At 35.5% G+C, this 18,625-nt stretch overlaps 1 protein-coding gene across 1 annotated transcript; it reads right to left on the bottom strand.

Moving 5' to 3' along the window:
• Nucleotides 1-3,576: 3,576 nt before the first annotated feature.
• LOC101632037 (transmembrane protease serine 11B-like protein) lies at nt 3,577-14,146 on the bottom strand. The gene is made up of 9 exons (XM_012724092.1): nt 14,068-14,146; nt 10,726-10,844; nt 10,563-10,630; nt 8,146-8,306; nt 7,082-7,120; nt 6,393-6,567; nt 5,092-5,351; nt 4,510-4,652; nt 3,577-3,738 (listed from the first exon to the last, which is right to left on the bottom strand). The coding sequence occupies exons 1-9, from the start codon at nt 14,144-14,146 to the stop codon at nt 3,577-3,579; spliced, it is 1,206 nt and encodes a 401-aa protein (XP_012579546.1).
• Nucleotides 14,147-18,625: the final 4,479 nt, after the last annotated feature.

Below are 18,625 nucleotides of genomic sequence, written 5' to 3'. Positions count from 1 at the left end.
AATTCAATATAGGCTAACACAAAAAGTAAGTGTGACATTTATTGGGAGAGACCATTGCAAATTTCATAGATCATATAAAAGAGTGTCTAGTTATTTTTGGCTTTATGTATAACTTATCTAGATATTTATATAGAATTTACCCTAGGCTTTTTCCTTTTTTTTTTCCTAATAGATTGACATGAGAAATGTGATGTATTTTCATAAACCTTTTACCTGAAGTTTAATGAGGCTTGGGGAATCTAAGATCTTTTCTCTGACACATTCTAAATTTTACCATTTTTTAAAAATCTGTCCAATATTTGTTAGAGGACAGGGTGAGGGGCACCCAGGACCCCCAAATCTGCCCATTCTAAATAGTTTCTGCCATCTGCTGCATCAAGACAAAATATACACTAGTATATAAGACCTTGAATGGCAAGGAACTTTAGTACAATCAGTGTGCCATACAGAAAACAGGAAGAATATAGTTTCCAGATCAAGCACCCAAAGTTGCCCACCCCCTCATGTCCAGCCAAACAGGATTGGCCCAAAGTAGGACCACTGAGGCCTGCAAGACTGTCACAAGTCCAAGGCACATTCTGGCGGGGACCCATAGAAAAGGGTCAGAAACATGCAAGCAAGTCTGGGAGGAAAAGAGCAAAATCAAAATCCAGATAAAGGTTGCCACTGTTAACCTTCGACGGGTTTCTCATCCACATCTGTTTCAACCAGTCCAAGGCCAAGAAACAAGCAGAGCTTCTACTCTGCTCCATGTGGCTTCTTCAGGTCTCCATCTGGCTCTCTATCCTTCTTCCTTCCTTCTTCCAGTCTCCTCTCCAGCTTCCTCTCTTCCCTGTTCAGCCCCATCCTCTTTGGGGTGGAACAGGGAACCTGGAAAAGCCCCTTTTCCTGGGGACCACCCTGTTACATCTTCTATGTCCTTTTCACTTTATGCTTAGCTCCCTGGATCTGAAGGTAATATAGAACAAGATATTTAGTATCACTTGGAAGCTTTCATGGTAAACTAGAAGTGCGGAGAAGGTGAATGGAACCCATGCCATGGTTCAGAGAGCTTTTTATACAAATCAAGTCAGAGGTATAAACTGCTCTACAAGTAAAAATGCCTTTGTTAACATGTTGCTGGTGTTATTTATCAGTGTAAACTAATTTTTTAAAAGATTTTATTTATTTTTGCGTAGAAGAACTGGGGTGTAGGCCAGAGGTACAGCAGGTGGAGAGGATTTACCAGAGACAGAGTGGTGAGCAGAGCAGATGGAGCTACTAAAATACACTGCTGAGTGGCCCTCCCTGGTGGCGCAGCGGGTTAAAGCACAGCACTGAGAATCTAAAGCAGCTTCTGCATGAGTTCGATTCCCGCCTGCCCCGGAGGTGACCACATGGCGTGGCAAACCTCTCCTGACCCGCCCGCTGCTCCTCTCAGCAGTGTACTTCGAATATCTGCCTGTTCTGTACCCCACTCTGTCTCTGGTGAAGCCTCTCACCCCCTGAGCCTCTGGCCTGTACCCCAGTTCTGTATGCATAAATAAATAAATCTTTAAAAAAAAAATACACTGCTGAGGAGAGCAGCGATGAGACAAATGAGGCCTGCTATGCCATGTGGATTAGCTCCCTGGGGGATTGAACTTAGACCTTAGTGGTGAAAAAGCTGAGACTCAACCTCTAGGCCACTAGGGAGGCCCTGAAATTCAGTCTTATTAGTATGAGCTTCAAAATCTCAGTAAATGTTAAGCAATACTTTCATTTATTATGATGATAATAACATAAAATTTAATTCTAATTATGACTAAATGAATTAATATGAAGATAGTTAATACCTGGAATTTAATATATTGACACTGCTTTGAGAGTATTTTGTCTTTCAACATTTGAAAAAACTGGGATTATAGATAGAAAAGAACTAAAAATATGTAAAAGTAGATTTACAATACTACAGAACAAGTAAATCATATGATGCTATATGTTATCTACTTATTCCAGATCTTTAACATCTAGAAAATGGTTATCAGTAGATAAACATCCATAGTTTCTGGGAGTAGAAAATTTAGTAGGTAAAATAGTTTCATTTTTATATTCAATATAGGAGGTTAAATCTTCAACTAGGTCGAAATACTACTCAAGGGTACTTGTGAAGATTTAACTCAGACTTTTAGTAAGTATTGATAAAAATTTTTCTAGTTCTAAGAATATTATAAACTTAAGTGCTTTTAGTGAAGACAAGTATAGCTCATAAAATAAGACTCTATACTTGCTTCTACAAACTATGGGACGAAGAATTTGGCCAAAATTTAATATTTCTCTTCTACAAAACAGCTAGTTGCATGCACAAGTATGGATTTGTCTCTTGTTGGGACAGAGATTCTCTCTCCTCCTTGTCCAACCTTCAGCCACCCACAAGTTCCTCCTTAGCCCCCAGTCACAGCTCTAGATCTACGTCCTTTGCCATTCCATCTTCTGATACCAGCTAACTGACACCTACTGGCACCACTTTTTTGTGACTTCCTGGAAAACCACTTCTTGGTCTGGGAGCCAAAATCACCCACAAAATGGACAATTATCTGATCGAAATCCAGAAGCCAAAAGGCCCTAATCCTGCATGGCCCTTTGTGTCTTCAAGCATCATCAAGAGCCTCCTGTACCCTGTGGTCCTTGAGGGGCCTGGCCTAGAGCTTCTGCCTGAAGCACTCTCCCTCCAACCTCATTAGACCTTTACTCATCCCAGAGCTGTGAACCAAGTGGAAAATATAAAAGAGAAAAAGCTACCTGCTAAAGGTTGACAAAATGGCAACCACAACGAAAAGGACAAAGAAAGGAAGGAGGAAGAGAAAATTATATTGAACAAAAATAGTCTGCTTTTAAATTTGTTTTAATTAAAATACATCACATATTTTCATGGCTCATAGCTTTTTTTTTTTTTAAATAATTTACAAGAATTTCCTTAGAAACCTGTATCAGCACTGAAGAGCTAGTGTCCCTGGTCTCCATAAGTCTAAATGTATTGTGTTGCTTAGTTTTGATGATGGTGAAATTCTTTCCCAATAATTACAAGAGTTGATCAACCCAGTAAAATAAGGGACTCTAAAAATCTGTCAGTGCCTGTATTTTTAGTAAATTTAATTCACTACCACACATGTTCTGATATGAAGGCAAATAAATCATGATCAAACCCAGCACTTCAGTAGGTGTTTATTCCAATCTCTCAGTTGTCCTAACTGACTTCATATAGACATGCATGTACTTTTATAAACCAGCAAGTTTAACAGCTAAAACCAAGAGCTGTATGATGTGAGATAGCTTCATGTTGGTTCATTAAACAGAAAGCAAATGGCAATAGGCTGGTTGATTAGGAACGCTTACTTCACATAGGCCTTTCTGGACTAAAAATGATATTTTTTGTTTTGTAGTGTCTGCTTAGAATTAAAGTTCATAAATTCCCTCAAGACCACAAATGTTTCAAAATAATCATTGTACACACTAATTTATTAAAGGGCATGTTAAATAAGGCTTAGGAGTAACAGGCAAAAATGACCCTGACATAATTGTTACAAGATACTCTTATCTTAGATAGACACTCTTTTCTTAGATACCAGTCTTGGAAGCAATCCAGTTGCGATAGGAGGTCACTCGAACATAGATGCCTGGTTTGTTGATTCTACCACATTCTGCACCCCAGCTCACTATTCCAACAAGGTACCAAATATCTCGAGAATTGGGGTAAACCAGTGGTCCTCCAGAGTCACCCTAAACAAAACAGGATATTAAACATGGAAATTGACTTCCTGATTATTTACATTAAGTGATAAGCCCTGATAAAGTTTGTGATTTATGCTTTATAGAAACCATAGAAAAGTGTATGGTTTAAATTCCTTCATCACCCTTAACCTCAACTCTGAATATACTCCTTGGGATTCCTTGAGATTTACCTGAACCTTGAAAGTGTGAAATGAGAAGTTACAAAGTTTAATTCTATAAGAAAAATTTTGGAATATGTGTATTATGATGTACTTAGTCCAGAACTTCATAGCTGAGAAAAGTGGCCAGAACCCTAGACATCAGGGCTCAAAAGTTAAGAGAAGTGGGCTGGATGTAATTGAAATTTTTCAAACTGATTACTTTTTGACATGTAGTTATAAGTATAGATTGTGATACTAGACTATTTGGTTTGTATGCCAACTGTGAGACCTCGTGTAAATCATTTTACTGTCCTCAGTTTCCTTGTCTATAAAATGACAGTAATGATAGAATACATGTCACAATGTCATAATGAAGATTAAAGAATTAATGTTTGTAAAGAATTAAGGTCAATCATTGACTCAGAATAAGTCCAATGTACATATTTGTTAAAAATTTATAAACTCATTTTATCTGCAGGGAAGAGTTGCTTTAGTGTCAGAGCTGAGAGACAGTTTCACAGACCTGTCAAAGTACAAATAAATTGAAATAAACTAAAATAAAATAAGCTGAATAAAATAAACTGAAAATAAAATGAACTAAATAAACTTCCAGAATTACCTGGCAGGCATCAATGTTTCCTTCCATATAGCCAGCACATAACATTATGTCCTGCACCAGACCATTATATGCTTCTTTAGCATTACAAGTATTTGAATCAATAATCTTCACAGGTGCTTTCTGAAGTAACAGTGGGTATTCACCTAAAAGAAGATATGTGATTAGCAGAAAAGCTGTTCTGAAAAGAACAAGACCAAAACATTATGTTGCCATGTGTACAGAAGACCTTACATTTGACTCTTACCTATTCTTAAATTTAAAAGACTCTCATTCAAAGCAATTGTTCAAAGAGAAACTTGAAACATCATTTTAATGCTATCTTTCTATATCCTTGATGTCTCTACTTATATCTTTGGACCTTCTCAAATAAGTTAGAGACATGTTACAGCTATGTTGGTCTTCTTGGAATGTTCCAAACCGAGGAATTTGCAATTTCATAACTCCATAGAACCTTTCCTGAGAGATACCTGCAAGTTGTCAATCTCTGGAAGTAAATTGCATCTTTGACATTGTACCTAGGTCACTAATTTTGATGGTTGCTTTTGCACTTTAAATACTATATTACATTTTCACTGAACTTACCATCATAGGAAAGTGCTCCCCATCCTGTTACAACCACTCCTTCACCTGCTGGAAAAATATCTGTAGCTTCAGGAAGGCAAACTCTATGTACATCATTCTTAAACAAAACTTTTTCTGTGAGCAGTATAACTGCAATGTCATCATGATGTTCACCTGCGACGTAGTCTTCATGAATAATAATTTGTTGGACGTAATGTTTCATGTAGGGGGGAGTTACTCTAGTGCCAAAGCTGACAGTGTAGTTTCTTGGATTTTGTGTCCTAAAGAGATGAAAACCATATATTTTGTATTTGTTTCAAAATCAGTAGTATAGGAAACACATATACAACCTATACTTGTTTCATGAAAATATTTTTTCCTCTATAATCTATTAGCAGTGATACAGATGGATTTTTTTTCATTCTTTTTAAAAATCTTTTTGGATCACTACATAATGCAATATCTAAGGCAATTGAGACATAAAACTAAATAGTTCATTCTTTCAGAAATTTAAACCTAATTTAAAATGAACACAAACACAGGCAGCTATAATTGCTTACATGGTTGTATTTATAATGAGTCAGACCACAAAGTGAAAGACTTAAATCTGCATGATCTAGAAATGGAAGTTTTTTGAAATATATAATTTATTTATATATATTTTTAAATCATTGTTCATTTCTGTACAATATTTGCTTTCTTTTATCAGGCATAGTCCCTGCAAAATTCCCAGCACCAATTCACCTGTGCACCATAACCATAGTCCCTAGTGCTCTTCCCACCCTCATTATGATCCTTTCCCTTCCCCCTCCCTGAAGAATGTCTCTCATTTATAGTTGTTTTATAATGGAATAATTTGTTATGAGTACTGAGCACTAACTAATGCTCCAGAGCTGCACCAGTGGCATAGAAGATTTTTAAGTAGCATTTTGGGTGACACTATGTAAATGAGTCTTATTTGCCTAAAATATGAGGAGAGGCATCAGGCATGTAAAAAGGGGAAAGAAAATATGAAAAAATGATTCATTTTAGCCACTACCGTGGTGTGGAATGTCTAAAATATACACATACACATACACAGATGAAAAATAAGAATAATGTGAGGAGGAAAATGTAGAATGAAGAGTGAATGACTCATCCTGTTCTTAATGGTAAAGAAGCAAAGTCTTAGATTGGGTTATCATATAATTTGTGTTCTAAACCATGATACTTTGGAGAATGAAAGGGAGTGCTGTCAATGATTCCTCTGGGATAACAGGTATAAGATGGACCTGTTCTGGGGTCTTTGGGCTACCCAGCCTTGGGCAACAAGATGAGCTTACTTTTTAAAGCAGTGAGCTGCAGTCACCAGGTATCTGTCACTGATCAAAGAGGCCCCGCAGTAATGTTGGCCATTCTTTTTGAGACTTGCTTGCCATGGCCATTCTCCTTCCTGAGCAGTGGAACCTCCCTTGACTCTGTCATATGTAGCTGACGTCCTTGCTCGTCTTCCACAGCCTGGCAGAAAGGGCCAGTTTTGGGCCATTGCATATAGGAAAATAATATGTATTGGATTACAAAGTCAAGAGTGAGGTGCTATCATTCATGTATAATTATGTCTGACAATATCTTGCAGAGACAGGAACAGATCATAATGTAGTTACCACGAATCACCAGTAACCTCTGAGTCACCTCCCTACCCGGTATCTGCAAGACACTGCAGCACTTAGAGAAGGCGAAATCTATGTGAGACAGGTTAAGTCAAGGTTAAGATCATGGGCTGTGCAACCACACTGCTTGTATTGAATTCTTGTCCAACCATTTGCAAGCTGAGTGTATCTGGATAATTTATTTTACTTCTTTGTGCTTTAGCTTCTCCATCTCTAAAATGAAATTATAATAATCTTATTGCTAGGATTGTTTTGAGGATTATATGTAAGTACTTATAACGATGCCTGGTCAGGAGTAACAAATTTTGACTATTATGTTTTAGATCATCTCACACATTTAATGAAAAAGTATCTGAACTTACGGTTGTTGATGATATTTTCAGCATCGGCCTTACTGATTTCTGATATAAAACCAAAAAAAAAAGTAAATTTATTATCTAACATTAGTCCCTTGACCCTTATACCCATGGAATAAGATGATAGGTTTACAAAACAGGAGGGTCCACGAGTAATAGTGAATCTCAGAATAAAGTTTAATAGGAAAGAGAGAAACCAGTTTACTGAAGTTGTTCTTTGACTATATATGAATACATATGTGGAAATAATATCACAGTTCCATATAAGAAGCTTTTTTCATTTATTGGGATTGTATTCTACATCAGCTAAAATGAAAAAAAAACCTATAATCATTTCTTAGGAAAAAAACAGGATGATCCTTAATTATGATTCTGTCAGCACACAAAAATAACTTTCAATAAATGACCTGTCTTTTAAAGGTAATCCTATGCTGAAAGTTTACAGGGGGTCATGAAAAAAATAGCAAAACTTTCCATACTTATAAAGATTGTTTCAAGTCCTAATATCTGCTCTAAATATTATTTTTTTTTACCACAGAAGTAATTTTAAGGTTGGCATTAATATGAGTTTTTTTAATTATGAAGAATACAATTATTCTGCTATAAAACACTGAATTCTTCATTTTTAAAAAGTGAAGATCCAATGTTAACTCAAAGTTTTAAAGAGTAAATATTTGCTGTAGAAAGAAAGAACAAAAATTTTTTAAATGAACATGAATTTTGTACCTGGTGTTTTTTTCTATTAAGGATAAAATAATCAAATGAGGCCCTCCCTGGTGGCGCAGCGGGTTAAAGCACTGCACTGAGAAGCTTAAGCCACTTCCGCATGAGTTCGATTCCCGCCTGCCCCCGGAGGAGACCACATGGCGTGGCAGACCTTTCCTGACCCATCCGCTGCTCGCCTCAGCAGTGTACTTCGTCGATCTGCCTGTTCTGCACCCCACTCTGTCTCTGGTGAATCCTCTCACCCTCCGCATCTCTGGCCTATACCCCAGTTCTATATGAATAAATAAATAAATCTTTAAAAAAATAATCAAATGAACATGTCTCGATCTAATGCATAAGCTTACCCGTTAGTGTAAGAGAATTGGGATCCATCTTCAAGGATCCAGACTGGCTGCTCAGCATGTAACGTAATATGCTTTCAATTTTTCGTTTTGTGTTTTTCTTCTGTGACCTGGGAGCCTTGAACATTAGCCATATATGTGCTGTCACACTGTTACTATTAGAACTGGGAACAACATAAAGATATCACAAGTTGCAAAAGAAAAAATAATAATGATAATAACATTTACTTCCTCATTCCCTGGTCTTTAGTAGCTTGATTTCTTCTGTTCTTTCAGGGGTTTGTGTAGTACCCTCACTTTAAGTTAGTCACAGAATTGTCCAACTGTCTACATTCACTTGGTAATAAAATGTAGTCAGCTGTATAATATTACATTTATAGAACAATTAGTTCCACAGATCTGAAAAATAGAAAAGACCTGAAGCACAGGTTAGACATATCATGTAACACTTGGGATCTTTTACTCACAAATTCATCATTTATTGTACAATGGTTGTAGCCAAGTGATGTGACTGGGTACTATTGGGTGATACAAGGCTCACCCATGAGACAAGGTCCCCAACCTTAAAGAATGTCTAGATTTCTTGGAGACATAAACATACAGTTGACCATAATAAATGAAGCAGAAGTGAAATAGTTATTTTATTTGCAGATAGAGAAAAGAAAGATCAGCAAATTTTTACTTGAACAGAATAAAGTGGTGTACACTTGAGCCTTAGAGTATTTTATCACTATTTTATCACAGAGTATGAAATTTCATCAGGTCGATACAATGAGGGACAGAACTCCAGAATAACTGGATTGGACCAATATTATTTAGCATTTATGGGGCATCTGCTATGTTCTAGATGGATTTTTAATCACATTTAGTCTCTACAACCTTGCAATATAGGTGTCATTACCTTTATAGGGAAAATTTGAGGCTCTGATGTGCTCAAGCTTACACTGCTACTAAACAAAGATTTGGATTCTGTATAGTTGACTCCATAACCCAGGTTTTTACATTACAAATTTTGTCCTCCTATGCAGCTAGCCAGAGAGAGAAGAGTATTTTTTTTTTTAAAGATTTATTTATTTGTGCATACAGAACTGGGGTACAGGCCAGAGGCTCAGGGGCGGTGAGAGGCTTCACCAGAGACAGAGTGGGCAACAGAACAGGCAGATCGACGAAGTACACTGCTGAGGGGAGCAGCGGGCGGGCCAGGAGAGGTCTGCCACGCCACGTGGTCTCCTCCGGGGCAGGTGGGAATCGAACTCATGCGGAAGCAGCTTTAGATTCTCAGTGCTGTGCTTTAACCCGCTTCGCCACCAGGGAGGGCCAAGAGTATTTTTAAAGCTAGTGAATGGGAAGGGTAACTCTGAAGAGTGGATAAGTAAACCATGCTTGAGGATGATTAATCTGACTGTGGTATTTGGGTAGCTTTCTTTGGAAACAAAGAGTTCCATGATTTCCAGGAGTAGGAAAAACAGGGTAAATAAGCATGATCTGGTCACGTTGCTAAAGATAAAGCAGTAATGGCCAATTTTTCCCCACTCCCCACTCTCCCCCTGTACAGTCTCAATTCTGTGGTCCTATTTCAGAAGTAGTTTTGGTTCAGTTTTGCCTGCTCCTTTGTTTTTTTCCTTCATATTCTACATATTTATGAATCATTTGAAACCTGTTTATTTGCAGATATTTTCACATGCAGTATCTTTTTTGATGCTGAGTACAGCTTGATGAGGGAAGCAAGTTGTTATCTGTATTTCTCAGATTATCTATACATCTGTAAATTGACACAGAAAGGATATAGCACAGGGGAATAAAGTGATACAGTGACTGGTGAAGGCTCTTGGGATACTAAGTGCAAACACTAGGCTCATTTATGTAGCTCCTGTTCTAGGGTCCTCTCTGCTATTCTGTGCTACTCTACACCCATATACAGAGACCACAGCATAGTTAACATTTTTGTTATGTTGACTGAAGGATTTCTGTAGCATCAAACCCAGGTATAGAGATGTTTTTTCTACCCTGTATGAATTCTATGACACTTTATAAGATGTTTAGCTCACTTTCTAGAAGAAACACATGACAAAATAGGGTCTGTATTTATGCTAATGCTAAATTAAAAGGGAGCGCTCCAGGCATTGGCCTAAGGGGTCATCTAATATTTGTTGGATATAGAGGCTTAAGAAACCAGAGCAATAAATTAACCATAATTAAGGTTTGCTACATTCCCTATAGGTCTGAAAACTCAACTAAGTAGCCCAATTTTTACTTTAGCTTCATACTGTAAAAGCGGTATAACATTTAGCTTAAGATAAATCTATTTATTAGTAATTTATTGACTAAAGACTATGTAACAATAAACAGTTTGTTCAGAGAACCTTGAAATGTGATACTATATATGTGTTGATTTCTGACTGTTTATATTAGTTACTTACACCAATGTGATGACTTGAGAATTGATATATTGTCTGTACATGCTAGAGCTTTCAAATGCATCAGACATCTGTTAAAGAAAACAGAGTTAAACATCAAATTACAATTATATATTGATCATTCAGAAAATAAACAAAGAAATAAATTTAAATAAATATAGTTTACCTTAGTCTCGAGAATTTTGCTAAGATAATGATTTTCTGGTGATGTCTCCCTTTCAAAATTTTTACTATATGGAATATCCAGCACTTTAAAGCTACCCCCATAATAATTGGTCCTGCTTTCTGTGAAATAAAGAAATGATACAAGAATCACTACAGAGAAATAAATTTCAATACAGTTATAGATTATATAGCAATACCAACCAATTAAGTATTGTGCTCATATTAGTCTCCTGTGAATCTTTCTGAATAATTATTTTAAAAAGAAAATGGGTATTGTGGAAAATATAAGAATGGAGCAGATGTAGAAGGATAACCCCTTAATTGAGACATGTAGGACTATAAACTATAAATGATATTTATGTCTAGAATAACCAATTTGCAGTATAGCAATAAAATTATCATTTATTAAGTACCTACTCTGTGAAGATACTTTATAATATCTGGTTGAAGTGTACCCATTTTTCAGGAAAAATATAATCATGAAGCTATTCAGTAACTTTTCAGCTCTGTGTATCTACTAAGAAAAGCCGAGAATCAAAACTTGATCTGTCCATACCTAACCTACTACCTAACCCTTCATAGATCACTAGAGATCTAAAGCACTAAGGGGAGAAGGGGTAGGGAGGATAAGAACAAAGAGGGAAGGAAGTGTAGTGTGGTGGATGATGGTGGAACACAGGTGAGTTGGAGGTGAGTGCACCTTGGTGGTAATACCTGATGGGGCACCTCAATATTAACTCAGTTTAAAGAAAATATTAAAAAATATTTGTGCCATTGTAAACAACCATGTATTTCTAGAAGCAGATTTGAAGGTAGGATTAGAACTAGGAAGACTGGTTGAAATTGCTATAACCCATTATCTTCCCCAACTGCTAAGATTTTTAGATGAAAAAACTGATACATAGTAGATTACAGGTACACCACTCTCAAAATTTATATGCTGTATACTCCTTGCCATCACCACCATGTGACTACAGGTTGCTAGCAGCCTAGACTATATCCACACAAAACAAGGGAAACTTTTTTCCCATCTGGGAATACTCCCCAATTCAAGGTAATAGATCTAATTATAGTGGTAACTTCAATTCCTCAACAAAACAGCCTTAATAGAATGGTGTATATTAAAAGCCACAGTCAACATATATTCCTTTCATATATAGCTTCCTGCTAGTGCTTTAATATCTAATCTTAAATAGTAACAAACAATGAAGGTCAACATATATTTAATAAAACTATGTAATATGAATGACTGCCAAGATAATCAGAGAAAATCTTGATATAAAGAGACTAAAAATTTAAGTAAAATATTATAATCAAAGATTTTATAAGAAATAAGATTCAGATGTTACATAAAGGAATATATAGATAGAAAAAAACTAGCTGATTAACTATATAATAGCAGAAATAGAGAGTTCAATAGAATTGAAAAATAAATGTGTAATTTTTTAAAAGATTAATAGTCAAAAATAGAAAGCAAATGGTAAGAAAATTAAAGGCGACATTTAGGATCTTAATATCCAAACTACAGGATCTCCAGAAAGCAAGTAAAGAGGACAGGAAATCCTCAAAGAAATAATCTAACAATATTATCAGAAACTGAAGCATATGAGTTTCTAGATTGAGAGAACCCACTAACAGCACAATGGATGAAAATAAAATGTAGAACAATATCACAATTCTATGAAATTTCAAAGTACTGGAAAAAAATTCATAAATAAAAAATAAAATAAGGTTTTAGTAGGAAGTATAAGAGAAAAGCTTTCTTTGAAAGCTGTATCAAGACCTCTTTATAGAAAAATGCAAAGCAAAACAATACAGATTTTGCTTCAAAATACAGAGAAAACTTTTTCTAATAGTATAGAATTCTATACTATTAATTAAAATATTTCAGAAACCTGAACTGCCAAAAATAAACTTCCTAGACAGTGACTAGAATGCACATTCCACCAAACTGAGTAAATAAAATAAAAAGGAAATACAGAATCCAGGCATTAGGGGATTAACTGCAACAGACAATTGAAAGTAATCCCTACATTGTTGCTGAAGGAAAATTCAAAGTCAACAGCTATGTTATCAGTGAGTGAATAAGTATGGAAAACTCACCTTCCAAAGTAGAAGGTGAGAAGATTATACCAAAACTAAAAATTAGGATATAACAGCCCTAAGAATTGACTCAAGGAGCTGAATTTTCTTGTCTCTGAGAAATGGCAGATAGGAATAGTGGAGAAGAAGCATCATGTTTCATAAAAGGTTCTGACATTTTGGGCCCTCCCTGGTGGCGCGGAGGGTTAAAGCACAGCACTAAGAAGCTTAAGCCACTTCCGCATGAGTTCGATTCCCACTTGCCCGAAGGATATCCGCATGGCAAGGCAGACCTCTCCTGGCCCGCCCGCGGCTCCCCTCACCGGTGTACTTGGTTGGTCTGCCTGTTCTGCTCCCCGCTCTGTCTCTGGTGAATCCTCTCACCTTCCGCATCTCTGGCCTGTACCCCAGTTCTGTATGAATAAATAATCTTTAAAAAAAAAAAAAGTTCTGCCATTTTCATGCAACTCTGAATATATGTGTGTGTGTGTGTATATATATATACATAATTTAATATATATATAATTTAATAGTGCTTTAATTGAATATATATTTGGAAGAAAGAGACTCTAAGCATGAAAATTCATGGGAAAAGGAATGGGTGGTGATATGTTCCAGTTAAGTATACATAAATATATACTCAAAATGAAACAATTGTAGCAATTCTGGCTATAAACCAGAATGAAGAAATAAATGTTGACAGTGTAAAACACAATACTGCTAATTAGTAGGAAGTGAAGGAAAAATGAGAAGTGTTCTGATTGTCATGCCTTTTGGGGCAGGATATACTATGATAAAGGTCTATAGTTGAAACACATGGTTTTTGAAAATTAACTGCTGCTTTCCTCATGTTTTTAGTCTATTTTGAAATCTATGTTAAAAGGGATTTTTTATATATATAGTATTATTTTTGTTAGGAAGAAATAATTCAAAATTCAATTTTCTTCATTTTCTCTTCACATAAAATATCATATATTAATCATAGAATAATACATATCATCCAATCTAAGATTACTTGTTTCTGTCTATTAATAATCAATCTAGACATTCATATGTGTACATGGTATATATACATTCTTTACCCTGTGTATATTAAAAAATGAATATTCAATGAAGTGTTTCGCCAATGCTAATAGTTTTCACTTCTGGTGTCTCAGGTCACTGATGTTTATTTAAAGGAATATTGTCAATTGGCTGCCATTGATTTTTGGTCCTTTGTGAAGATGGAAATCATGTTTATAACAAACTAAAATAAACCAACCTACTGCCAGAAAATGAACCAGGAGACCAATAGTTACTCCCACCACTGCCAACACGCCAAACACACTTAGGGCGATCATCCATAGTGGCAATGATGGGCGGGGAATTGCAACAGGCCTGTAAATCAAGGAAGAGAATAAGAACCATATATCGGTAAAACCACATTCGTCACAAAGCTTTCCTTTTTCCTGCTTATTCACCCCTGGAAGTTCCACAAGTTAAGCAAAGTGGTAGCAAAGGTGATTTGAGAAGAGAATGGCAGGATGGAAAGAGGAGAGGAAGAAAATTTGACATGTTAACTTTAAATTTTGATTGAAGCTTTCTGGGTGAGTGCCATGAAATTATTTCCCAGAAATATGATGACTGGTGTCAATTTCCTATCCTTAGCATCTGTTTCCTTCCCATGGTCAATGGGTAGTGACAGAGTTAGGTAACAAAATCGACATAAGTGCTTAGGAAGAGGAATCTGCAAGACACGTGCATAATGATAGCTTAAAGGAAAGAATTGAAAGGGAAAATAGATGACTGTAATCCGGGAGGTGGAGTGAGAAATGAAAGAAAGCGTGATGAATTTGAGAAAGCTCTCACAGTAAAATATTTGTCTGAACTTAGTCATTAATTATCTACATTGGTAAAGGATTGGGAATAAAAATAACACAAGATTTTACCTAACAATGTAAAAGAAAGCACAATGAAATGTACAAGAGATAACTTGGGATGGGAAATATTGACGTTTTTATGTCTTGAGTTTGAAAGACATTTAAATTTTCAGTACACGTTGGTGGTTAGCTGAGGAGCCAGGGCTGGTGGCATGAATTTAGGAGTCATCCAAAAACAGAAATGAAAAGCTGTAATACTATACTAGTATAGTATAGTGCTGACTAACTATAATATTTTACAAAATTTGTATTTCTTTTTCTAAGGCAAGCAATTGTTTCTATTCTAACTACAATGGCTCATTTCTTTCCTGAACCTCACAGCATCATTAATATCTCTCAAAAGACTTTAAATTGTCAGCATGTACTTTGAACTATAAAAATTAAAATATTGTTCATCTTTCAGTGACGGGTCATCACTGACTTCATCTCCTAAGAATTCAGCTGCACTGAAACTACTCAGTTCCGGGCTTAGTTCACTGTCCCCGCCCTTTCTTGTCTCCCATGAACTCTTACTAGTTACGTCTTCCCCTTGTTTTAATTGGGACTATGTTTACAGCTTTCTTACTTTGACTAGCTTTAGCTTTAGCTTTGCCTGAAAGTAGGACTTCATACAGATTTTTTTTATTTTATCTCTATAATTTTTTTAAGAAATAATATTCTTATAAGAATAGAAATAAAACAAATGTATTAACTGTAATCAAATAATATGTGGTAGAATTCATTGACACTACAGTTTAAAGGGGAAAGACTGAAATACCTGTCTAATTTTCAGTTAACTGTAATTTCAATTATAGATAATTGAAAATGCTATAGAATTTTATATTCACATTCCTTAACTTCTTTTTCCATTTAGATTATTGCTTTTTATAGCTCAGATGTTTTTCTGGGTTGTAGCCCCCTCTAGTTTAAAATCTAATGGTTCTACATGACACAGATTAAAGAACTATAAAGTGATAGACTTCCTAGGCAGAATTGTCAGTTCCCCATATAGCCATAATTATTGGTAGCCCATCCTACCAAAGCTTCTGAAAGGGAAATTGCTGGAAGAAAGTAAAGAATATCAATTACCTCTTGCCACAGAGAAAAACAAACAAACAAAAACCCTTCTGGTCAATACTGATCAATGTCAGTTGACAAGGATCTAAAACATAGGGTTTTTTCCCAACCTGTGAACTAACCCTTTGGAAAAATTGAGATTGGTGTGGTTTTGAAGTCTTTTCTTAAACTTATAATTCTTTTCTTCATCTTGGCTATTTATCTCTTAGGCACCTACATACAGTCACAAAACTAAGTAAGCTTCCTCCCAAATGCATCTGCAACACCCACCATGTCCCCAACCCATCCACCTCTCTTGGATAATGGGATAAAAGCCTTGCTCTGAGAAGATAACCACTGAATTACAGCTTTTAACCTTGCTAGGTAGTTGGAGTGCTTAGAACAATGGCTTAATCCTTTGAAATCTTTCAGGTTAAAACTTCACACAAGTGTCAAATAATGATGGAGAAGAAGGAAGCACCTATAAATTTTAAAAAATCATCCACTCATCATAAAGGTGATGACTACCTCACAGAGAAAACAAAACAAAACAAGCATGCTGTTTCCTAAGATGTGGCTAATAAAAAAACTTCAATCATGAAAAAAATATGCCATCTTTAATAAAGAAATCACATAAAATCACAAATTACTTTAATTCAAGAAAAATGATCTTCATATATTTTATTACATTGAATATTCAAAGAATACAATGAGTATTATTTCTAATCACATTTACATATATATGTATATATTGAAGGGCTCAAATGTTGACTCACTGACTCACGATACATAATTTTAGAGAATATTCATGGAATGTGTAAATTTATATTTCATCATTATATTTAATATAGTGAACACCAAGTATTTTAAAATTAGATCCAGTTAATTTTGCAATATTGCATATATTTTGATGAAAATGCCTTGTGTGTTGAATATATAGGTAGAAATAAATAGTAAATATTTAATGATCCCTCTTCAGATAATAATTAGACACTTTACTAAACTACATTGTCTATACATAATCAAACATTGTAATTCATGAACATTTTACAAATAAAAATATGCAGCTTTAATTTTATAAATGAAGTATATATTTTAACAAATTCTGTTCTGCAAGAGATATTTCAGAGGAGTAAAATACCTTCATAATATTTATCATCAATCTCATGTCTTTGATTTTTTTTAATAAACGTTCCTTTTTAATTGATAAAAATATGTGGTTTTATATATGAGTCTACAGAGAAAGCCTAGGAAGGAATGGAACTGTGAGATTCAAGGTAATATGCATGAATGCACTTTAGAAAAAGCAAGATCTTAAAAATACACCAAGGTAATGATCAGCAGCACCACCAATACCAACCTAGCATTTAAATTTTAAGAGAAAATTTTCTCTCCATTTCTTCTTCACTTTACTACAGTAATATAATTGTATTATTTTTCATTCATAGAATGTTAAGCTGCATGTCACCTTTTAGAAGCACTCTCCAAACCACTCCATGAAGCTACAGACTCCATAAACAAATACAGGTATGTTCTAGGGTTATCTCCATGCAGGACTCCAAAATATTGTAGGATAATGACAAGTTCCCCCTTTAAATCAGTTATTTCTCAGCATCCCTTGGGTGAGAGTTATATTGGGGAAACATAATTCAATGTCTGTCAGAATTTTAGGCAAGCAAATCTCCACTTACCTATACATAATGTGCTGATATAATGCTGTTGATGTTAATAAAAATAAAGGTCACTTCTGTGCTGCTTTTGTCCTGATCAGTGGTTCTCAGGTAAATGTACTAACCACAATGATAGTTGGGATTTTAAGGGCTGGGTGCAATAGCAGAAAGCAATTAAAGGGAAACTCGTTTAACAAGTGCTGTGATGACAGCTGTGGAACTGTGGTTTAAAGGAAGAAATAAAAATTGTCCCTGAATGGGATACTTAGAAAAACACAATAGACATTACTTGGATTGGTCACCTGTGAGGTCCACCCACAAAATACCACCACAGATTGTGAATCAGTGTCTGGTGTAGATTCCACACATTTTTTCCATAATATAGAACTCCTCCCCAGTGAAACCCAATTGAATTTTCCAGAGAAGCTTTTGACAAATAATTTACGTGCAAGTTGAATTTTGATATAATAATAATTATGCTATTGCATTATTCACTTAAATCATGCTTAAACTAAAAGTTCTCACTTGGACTCTACGTGGATTTAAAGATGAAGGTAGGCTTTGGTGTGAGAAATAGGAGTTCTGTTTTATTATAGGAAACAGAAGTAATTCATCTGATCAGACATTGTTTAGCTAAGAGAATATGGACTAAGTTTTTGGGTGACATGACAGGTTCTTATAAGAACAAAATTTCAGGAGGACATTTAGATATTTGAGGAATACATATCTTGATTCTTGATACCATTCTTTAACTTTACATTGCTCAAGTTATTCATTAATTTGCTATTTCCCATATTCATCCTGAGGCTATACATTGTTTCCTAATAATGGAAATACAATGAATATATAAAATTCCTACCTCATGGAGCTTATAGTCTAATAGGCAGACACACAGTGAGAAATTATTGATCACATAATTTAAGCTACTTATACATGCTGTAATGAAAATAAAGTAGAATTGTCAGGTGGAAAGTATGGTGGGGGATGGCAATCTTTAGGGTATTCAGGAAAGAACTTTGTGAGGAGGAAGTTTTTGAGCAGAAACTTAAAAGATGATTAATGGGGAGAAAGACTGCAAATCTGATCCTCAATACCTGGGTGAGAGAAAAAACGCTGAAACTTCAGACCCGATCCGGAGCACCTGGGCGCCGCGCAAAGCCGCTGAGCAGCTCCACCAGCTCTGGAACCGGCAAGA

The sequence above is a fragment of the Condylura cristata genome, unplaced genomic scaffold, assembly GCF_000260355.1.
Source record: "Condylura cristata isolate star-nosed mole 26May11 unplaced genomic scaffold, ConCri1.0 scaffold00012, whole genome shotgun sequence".
NCBI classification, from domain to species: domain Eukaryota; kingdom Metazoa; phylum Chordata; class Mammalia; order Eulipotyphla; family Talpidae; genus Condylura; species Condylura cristata.
Note: the sequence above shows the minus strand (reverse complement) of the source record. Positions and strands in the feature narration are given on the sequence as shown.

Bases quoted from the DNA above. Each gene is read 5' to 3' on its own strand.
- LOC101632037 (XM_012724092.1), bottom strand. From the start codon at position 14,146: ATGATCGCCCTAAGTGTGTTTGGCGTGTTGGCAGTGGTGGGAGTAACT. The intron at 7,121-8,145 runs GTAAGCTTATGC...GTTTTATATCAG, and splicing joins CAATTCTCTTACACTAACGG to AAATCAGTAAGGCCGATGCT. The intron at 5,352-6,392 runs GTAAGCTCATCT...TCATCTCTTTAG, and splicing joins GCAGCTCACTGCTTTAAAAA to GACACAAAATCCAAGAAACT.